Genomic DNA, 8568 nt, shown 5'->3' with positions numbered 1-8568 from the left:
GCTAAAAAAGATGAATTTCGATTACAAAGAATGCAAGGAAAGAAGGTTATTGCAACTCAACGAGTTGGACGAATTACGAGAGCAAGCGTACGAGAGCAATTGGTTATACAAAGGAAAAGTCAAAAGGTGGCACGACAACAACATCTTGCACCGTCAATTTCAAAAAGGGCAAGAAGTTCTCTTGTTCAATTCACGGCTCCGGTTATTCCCGGGAAAGCTTAAATCAAGATGGTCGGGGCCGTTCATCGTTCAACAAGTCTTTCCACATGGAGCTATAGAAATCAAAGACCGTGAATCGGAACGAGTATTCAAAGTAAATGGAAATCGACTCAAACACTATTGGGGAGATGGTGGCGAACGTCAAGTGGCCTTGGTCACCTTTGCTTAACGAGAAAGAAGCTACGTCCGGCTGAAGACTTTAAACTTAGCGCTTCTCGGGAGGCAACCCGAGCTTTATTGTTTTTCGTATTTAATTTTTCGTTTCGTTTTTAATATCATAAGCATGCATTCTAATTTATTATTTGAATTTTACTTTTCAGGGTCGAAAACGTGATCGAGGGTCGAGTCGGGCGTCCGAAATAAAAAAAAATAAAAAAAAAAAAAAAAAAAAAAAAAAGTTTTAGGGGCACTAATAAGAAGTTTGTATTTTTCAGGGACCTAATTGCAAATACACACACGACCGTGCAAGAAAAAGGCAGGAATCTCACACGGCCGTGTGAGATTTTGGAGCAGCTACTGGACAAAATTGCAGTTTGGCGCGGCCGTGCGGAATGAGGGCTCAAATCTCGGACGGCCGTCCGAGATTTGATCAAGTGGCTACTGCCCAAATTCAACAACTGGTGCGGCCGTGCGGATATTCAGCTTATATCTCGCACGGCCGTCCGAGGCTATAAGGGAGCTTTTAAGTTTTCGAAAATTAGATTTTCTCCCCAAATTTTTTTTTCTTAAACCCTCCTCTTTCCTTTTTCTCTAACTTCCACACACATAATTCACTCACACACTCTCCGGTTCTTATTTTGTGTTGGTATTGACAGGGAGGCTAGAGCATCGAACCAACTTCTTCAAAATCTTATCTTTCAAGCCACGCCCGAGTGCATCGAGCCGGCATCCACCGGCACCCATTCTTGAGCCCGTGTCCAAGCCGTCCGATGAGGATGAGCGTGAGAGAGCGAGGGAGGAGCACCCCGATCACATCGACCCCAACTAAATCAGGTGTTTTCTATCCTTAAACTTTGTGCTAATTTCGTTGAGGGCAACGAAAATTTTAAGTTTGGGGGTGAAAAACATGTTATTTTTGCGCTTATTTGTTTTAGTTTGCATGCATTAGGTTTTAGTCGTTTTTATTGTTTTTCTCGTAATTCCGGATAAAAAAAAAAAAAAAAAAAAAAAAAATTTGCTTGAGTCGAATGCATCTATGATTTATGATGATGAGAGATGATCAATGTTTGATGATGAAATTGCTTGTTTTATGTGATAAGGATTTGATGTTTGTTTAGCTTTCGATTCAACGGGACTTAGAAGCGAATTATTGCTAGGAATCACATTTTGTGCATTGCTTTGGTTGAACGTTTTGTATTTTAAATTTGGAATTAATTTGTGCTAGATCATGCTATGTTCGGTTTTAAGACTCACCTTAGGAAATTTATGATACGAAGTATTGAGTAGTGAGTGATTTGGGATATGATTTGGGCCTTCTTTGAACCGTTTGAGCCTTTCAAGCCGACCCTTTTATCGAAATATTCCTTAGAACCTTGATTTGAGCCTCGGAGAAAAGGTGTTCTTTCTTTTAGCCATATATGTAAGGTAGAATAGGTGGAGATTCTTGAAAATTACCCCTTGGAGTTCGGGCGAAAATTTTTATAAGGTCCTTCTTCTTCTTCTTCTTCTTCAAAAAAAAAAAAAAAAAAACAAAAAAAAAAAAAAAAAAAAAGAGATAAATATATGTGCTTCTATATATATATATATATATATATATATATATATATATATATATATATATATATATATATATATATATATATATATATATATATATATATAAAAAAAAAAAAGAGAAGAAGAAGAAGAGACTAGAAGGGAGAAATAAGGACTAGTTGTTGAAATATTTTTGAAAACTCGATCCATTGCCTCAAAAGCAAAAGTGGAGACTTTTGAACTTTTGAAAATCGAGTTTATTAAAGTCCGTAGAGGTGAATTCATTGTTTCAAACGCCTATCTTTCAAATTTTGGCGTAATCACCTAAAGTCAAGAAGAATAGCCACACATACCCATATTTCCTACCTCGAACCAAAAAGCCTAACAATTGAAAGCCACAAAGCCCCAATGATCCCAATAGCTTAATGTTCGATATTAGTAGAGTAGAATAATTTGGTGAGTGTTTGGAGTCAAGCATATGCATGTAAGTATAAATTCTTTCTATCTTTAATTTGCAAATATTGGATGCTTGAAGCAATTGTATGAATTGTGGTTTTTGGTAATGGTGAGTGACTAAGTGTTGTTGAATTTTGAGCTTGCGAATGTCTAAAGAATTGTCATTATAATTACAAGTTCTGAAAACGTGAAGTTGATCATTGATCTATGTGATGAGATGTTATCGTTGAGTTAATTGCTTATTGGTAAATTTTGCTTGAGGACAAGCAAAAGTTCAAGTTTGGGGGTGTGTTAAGTGTATATTTTTACACTTTATCGTATCTTTTTATTTGAGCTTTTGGTGTGTTTTAACGATAATTGGTGCTTAAAAAGTTGATTTATTGTATTTCAGGTATAAATTGAAGAATTGGAAAAGTATGGGGTCAAAACTGCAATTTTGGAGAAAATATGGGCAAAAAGTGAAACAAGCAGAATTTTGGAGAATCAAGGACCGCACGGCCGTGCGAATTTTAGGCATAAATCTCACACGGCCGTCCGGATGGGCGAAATAGCGCAGTGAAGGAATTTTAATTGCACAAGGAAACTGCCTTCTTCCCCAAGTTCTTCACCCTATATAAGACCAAGCCAAGCACACAATTAGAGGATCTTTTTCACGCAATTTCAAGAGCAACAAAGCAATAACGAAGACGAAGAATTCGAAGACTCCAAGCAAAGATTTATCGTCTATGATTTATTTTATTTGCGTTTTTGCTTTAATCATGAGTAGCTAAATTACTTATTTCTAGGATTTTATTTGGAACCCTATGTGGGATTTATGAACCCAATTCTATGATTTTATGCAAGTTTTAATTCCGGATTATTTCTTCTACTTGTTTTATTAAGTTCATGAAACTGGCCACTTTATGCGCTTTTATGTTATTGTTAATCGCATGAATCGGAAGATCGGGTTAATAATTAGAACTGTGGTAGAAGAGCCTTTGTGGTATTAACATAGGAATATAGTTAATCTCTTAGGTAGCCATTATTGAGATTTGTGCTTAATGCTGTGTTCTAGAATTAATTGCATAGGAATATAGTAATTGAATCTAGAGTATTAGAATCGTAATACACGCGGAAGCGGGTTATGATTATATTAGCATCTCAGGTTAATAATCCGGATTAATTGCTTGTATAATTGAAGGAATTGGGGGAGTAATAATCACATAGGGGGAAGAATAAAATCCTAGGCTTGTCTACTTTGATTAATCTTCGTATTTTTAATTGCTTTCTTGTTTTTGTGTTTTTAATTGTTTTAGTTTAATTTAGTTTATTAATCCTTTTTCGACTGTGTAGGGTGGGCTTGATAACAATTGGTAGAATTTAGCGTCTAGGATTAGATAATTAAATATTCCCTGTGGGTTCGATATCCGGACTTAATAGTCCACTATATTACTTGTACGATACGTGCACTTGCGTGTAGGTTTTCGACCAACAATTATCCACCCTATATAAGACCAAGCCAAGCACACAATTAGGGATCGATCTTTTACGCAATTTCAAGAGCAACAAAGCAATAACGAAGATTCGAAGACTCCAAGCATAGACTTACCGTTTATGGTTAATTTTATTTGCGTTTTTCCTTTAATTATGAGTAGCTAATTTTCTTATTTCTAGGATTTTATTTGGAACCCTATGTGGGACCCTGTTCTATGATTTTATGCAAGTTTTAATTCCGGATTATTTCTCCTACTTGTTTTATTAAGTGCATGAATTTGATCACCTTATGTGCTTTTATGTTATTGTTAATCGCATGAATCGGAAGATCGGGTTAATAATTAGAACTGTGGTAGAAGAGCCTTTGTGGTATTAATATAGGAGTATAGTTAATCTCTTAGGTAGCCATTATTGAGATTTGTGCTTAATGATGTGTTCTAGAATTAATTGCATAGGAATATAGTAATTGAATCTAGAGTATTAGAATCGTAATACACGCGGAAACGGGTTATGATTATTTTAGCATCTTAGGTTAATAATCCGGGTTCATTACTTGCATACTTGAAGGAATTGGGGGAATAATAATCACATAGGGGGGAGAATAAAATCCTAGGCTTCTTTACATTGATTAAACCTTCGTTTTTAATTGCTTCCGTGCTCTTGTCTTTTTAATTTGCTTTTTAATTTAGTTTAATTTAGTTTATTCTCTCAAAATTCGACTGTGTGGGGTGGGCTTGATAATAATTGGTAGGATTTAGCGTCTAGGATTAAATAATTAAATATTCCCTGTGGGTTTGATATCCGGACTTTTAGTCCACTATATTACTTGTACGATACGTGCATTTGTGTGTACGTAGTTTAACCAACAATGGTACGGTCCCAATCAAAACGATACGACTCATAATATGTATCGGCTATGATTAATACCGTTAAATATCGCGAGATATCGTATCGTATCGCCAAAATATTATGATACGATATCGCTAGATATCGTATCGTATCATATCGATACGATATTTATGATATTAGCTAAAATATTAAAAAAATATAAAAAAATTTAAAAAATTAAAAAAAAAAAAAAAAAAAAAAGAAGAAAACGAAATATTCACATTATCAGGGCCTGAAAACGTATTTCAATATTATTTAATATTTTTCTTACATATATAAGTTCCAAGAAATTTACACTCCAAGTTTTATATTGGTAAGAGAAAATAGGAAAATGCCAAAGTTGGAGTTGATGAAGTTGAAGAGATTGATGAACATGAGAATGAATACACTCGTTTGAAATTGGTGGATGAAAAAAGTTTAAGTTACATTGATCTTGAAGATTATGAGTGATAGATTAGTTTTTTACAAATTAGGGATCAAAATTTGAACTCTGTTGATGTTATTCTTATGAGCACTTATGACTTCTGTCCTATTTTATGATATATTTTATGATAGATTATTTTTTTTAAGAAATTAGAAATGAGCGGTTTGACTTTAAAATATTAAATTTTACATTTCTATACTATTTTTATTATATATATATATATATATATATATATATATATATATATATATATATATATATATATATATATATATATATATATATATATATATATATATATATATATATTATTTTTAATAGTTGGTTAAATATCGTACGATACGATACACGGAGGAAAACGATACGCCGAATTTTTTGATTCGATAACCATGCTTTGCACCCTTGAATTGAATTTTTAAAACTTAATAACAACAACTTCATTATTTATTGGTGTATTTTTTTTCAGGGTGCAAAGTAAAAAATAAATTATAAATTAATAATTGGTTCATATTGTTTTAGTAATATATGAGTAATTAATAAATAATTGGTTACTAATTATTTATTGTTTTCTTAGTGATTTAATTAATGTAATACTAGTAGTAGAAACAGTTGTATTAGTGGTGGTGGTAGTAGTAGTGGTGGTGGTAGTAATAGATTGTTCAATAATTTATGAGCAATTAATAAATAATTGGTGGCTAATTATTTATTAATTATTTAGTAATTAATAAAAGTAAATGGGACCGTTAATTTCTTTTTAAGTTTACTTCCACAGAAGATGAGTAAATTGTGTTGAACTTACCTAATATCCAATAGGACTGTTGATTCTAACAAAATGATCAAATTTATGCTCAATGTTAGTTCCATATGTTTGAAAAGTTTGTGCAAAACATGCGCAATCTAATGTAAATTTCTATGCACAATACAATTGAAGTAAACAACTTTGTTTATTTCTCATTCTGCTATGGGTGTTTGATTTAAAGAAAAAATAAATTTACAACTTTATATTTTGAGAAAAACTTAATTTATACAAAATAATGGCTTGGATATTCATACTCACAACCGTTATAATCGTAATATAGCCTCTCATCCTTTGCGATATCACGAGTCGCAACGAGAAGCATGACACATTCTTTGTCTACGTTGTACCTCACGCATTTTATATTTAGTATTTTTCCTCCCTTTCTTGCAAAATATCAACGAGAAGCATCACACATTGTATTCATTTTCTTTTAATAAATGAAAATGATCAACAATTTTATTAAAAAAAAAAAACACCAAGAATAAACATAAATATTTAAGTATCGTAAGTCTAATCGGAATATATAACAAAAAATAGAATAAGTGAGCAGTGTATCTAGTGTACGGTTTAAGTGCATATCTAGAACAAAACTACTCTTGAAGATTAATACATTGTTCACCATTAATTAAAATGTGTTTCCATCATTCATACACACACACCAATGTCTATGTGTGTAAATTGAAGCGGATATATAACAATTATGTGCATTCACCAGGTATAGCATCTACTATAAGAGAAGAAGATTGGGTTTAGAGACTTACGTTGTTTGATTGGTAATGCCACTTATAAATCGGGAGATGTTTCCAAGCCTATCTGCACATGCAACAAGACTTTTAGACGGGTCGGCTGAAGAAAGGAGAGTCATCATACTGTCACAATCATCTTCCTCCCGATTTCTTATGTAATCCACGTCGCCCGCAAATTCAGCGATCAAAGACATATCCTTTATGGGCCCGTCAGCTTGTACAGTATATCTACATTCAAATTTCACCTTGATTTTATAATTTATTGTATTCAACTAACCTATGCCACGTGTAATCGGCGCCTTCTTTTTCACCATTAAATTTACACGTGACAACAATCAAATTCAAATCAATCTAAAGATTCAATATGAACTTTTTAGTATTGACGTATATGTGATATTAGGGCTATAATTTATTATATATAATTGCATGAACTGATCATGTAATAACAAGAAAAAAAAAATTAAGTACCCTTCCAATGAATCAAATGCTACAACAAGAGGTGGGAATTCGCCTCTTCTATACAATGCCCTACACTTTTTCAGGGTCTCTACATCTTCTTTGCAAAGAACGTAACCTGACGAAAAAATTAATATGAGCAACCAAAATGGAAACAAATTAATTAATTAGAGAAGGTTTATAATTAAAATAGAACCTGCATGCCCCCGTTTTCGAAAGAAGATCGATTGGCTGATCTAGGAGCAATGCTAGGGTTGTAAGTGAGTTCGTTGCTGTATTCCAAATTCTGTGAAGTCATAGCTATGGCAAGAGATCTCATATGAGCTAGTCTTCTTGCAAGATCTTGTGATGGAACATGTGTCAATAATCTTCTACGTTTCTTGCGGACTTCTAATGTGCTTGTACGCCTACGTCGTTTCCTGATATCTGAAATTAGACGATACCAAGAATTAAATATATAATCAAAACATATCACAGTCTTTTGGTTGTCACCTTCAATGGTCAATATAAGATTAAAGCTCAGCAAGATAAAAGACTCATGTATGCATGCACGTGTTGTTACATGTCTGCATAATTAATGGAACGATAGATATGCAAAAGGCGGTCAAAGTAATTAATTAATCTCAAATTTGAACCAATCTCAAATTTTAATCACTAGAAAAGTTGGATACTAATTAATGGTGAAAATGGCTTATATTAATTAAAATATAATAGAATATAATGTATTTATGATCTTGCAGAAGCTTTTCATAGGATTAATAGAACAAATAAGGCTATTGAAAATCAGGACTAAACTTATAAATGAGTAGGTATTATTACAAACTCTGTTGTCAAGTATATATAACACAGACCATCCCTACCAAAAGTTCTTATTATACCATAGCTCATAATTTAAAACATCTTAATGACTCGACGCAAAGAAATTTATCTCGTTTTGGTAACTTGACGCATGAAGTTTTTCAAAACACGTAAGCCATGAATGCGATCGTCGATAAACATATTGCTAAAACACGTGTCTATTAATGTCCGTCTTTGAATATTGTGTTTATAAGCTATATTTATTCATGATGAGATCTTAAATAAAAAGGGGGTTAGAGGTACTTTAAAAAAAATCTTAATAGCTCTCGAGCAGCTTATTTTTTGAATTATAAAGATCATTAAAACGAAATTACCAAACACTTTGGAAGAACTTATAAGGTCTTAAGCCTCATATAAAGTCTTTTTAACAACTTATAAGCTTAGCCAAACACCCTCCTTCAAATTTCTGACTCCGCCACCAAAAAATTGCATCCAAATATATAATAAAAATAAAATAACATAATTGTATCCAACCCAAAATAACTTATGATAGACCACTTTCATATTTGTTAGTTACAACTTTTTTTAATAATTAAATTTCTCGATATTATATA

The 8568-nt window shown here is 32.5% G+C and overlaps 1 protein-coding gene across 1 annotated transcript; it reads right to left on the bottom strand.

Moving 5' to 3' along the window:
- Positions 1-6177: 6177 nt before the first annotated feature.
- On the bottom strand, positions 6178-7728 carry LOC105965737 (histone-lysine N-methyltransferase ATXR5-like). Its single transcript, XM_088827265.1, has 5 exons — positions 7719-7728; positions 7353-7582; positions 7169-7269; positions 6716-6928; positions 6178-6337 (listed from the first exon to the last, which is right to left on the bottom strand). Exons 1-5 carry the CDS (start codon positions 7726-7728, stop codon positions 6178-6180), a joined length of 714 nt encoding a protein of 237 aa, XP_088683391.1.
- Between the last annotated feature and the right edge of the window lie 840 nt (positions 7729-8568).

Source organism: Erythranthe guttata, chromosome 12 (assembly GCF_056151865.1).
Source record: "Erythranthe guttata isolate IM_541 chromosome 12, IM_541, whole genome shotgun sequence".
NCBI classification, from domain to species: Eukaryota; Viridiplantae; Streptophyta; class Magnoliopsida; order Lamiales; family Phrymaceae; genus Erythranthe; species Erythranthe guttata.
This window is presented reverse-complemented; position numbering and strand designations above follow the sequence as displayed.

Excerpts from the sequence above, each read along its gene's own strand:
- LOC105965737 (XM_088827265.1), bottom strand. Across the intron at positions 7,270-7,352 it reads TCGAAAACGGGGGCATGCAG|GTTCTTTGCAAAGAAGATGT; the intron begins GTTCTATTTTAA and ends TCGTCAGGTTAC. Across the intron at positions 6,338-6,715 it reads GGCATTACCAATCAAACAAC|AAAGGGAGGAAAAATACTAA; the intron begins GTAAGTCTCTAA and ends ATATTTTGCAAG.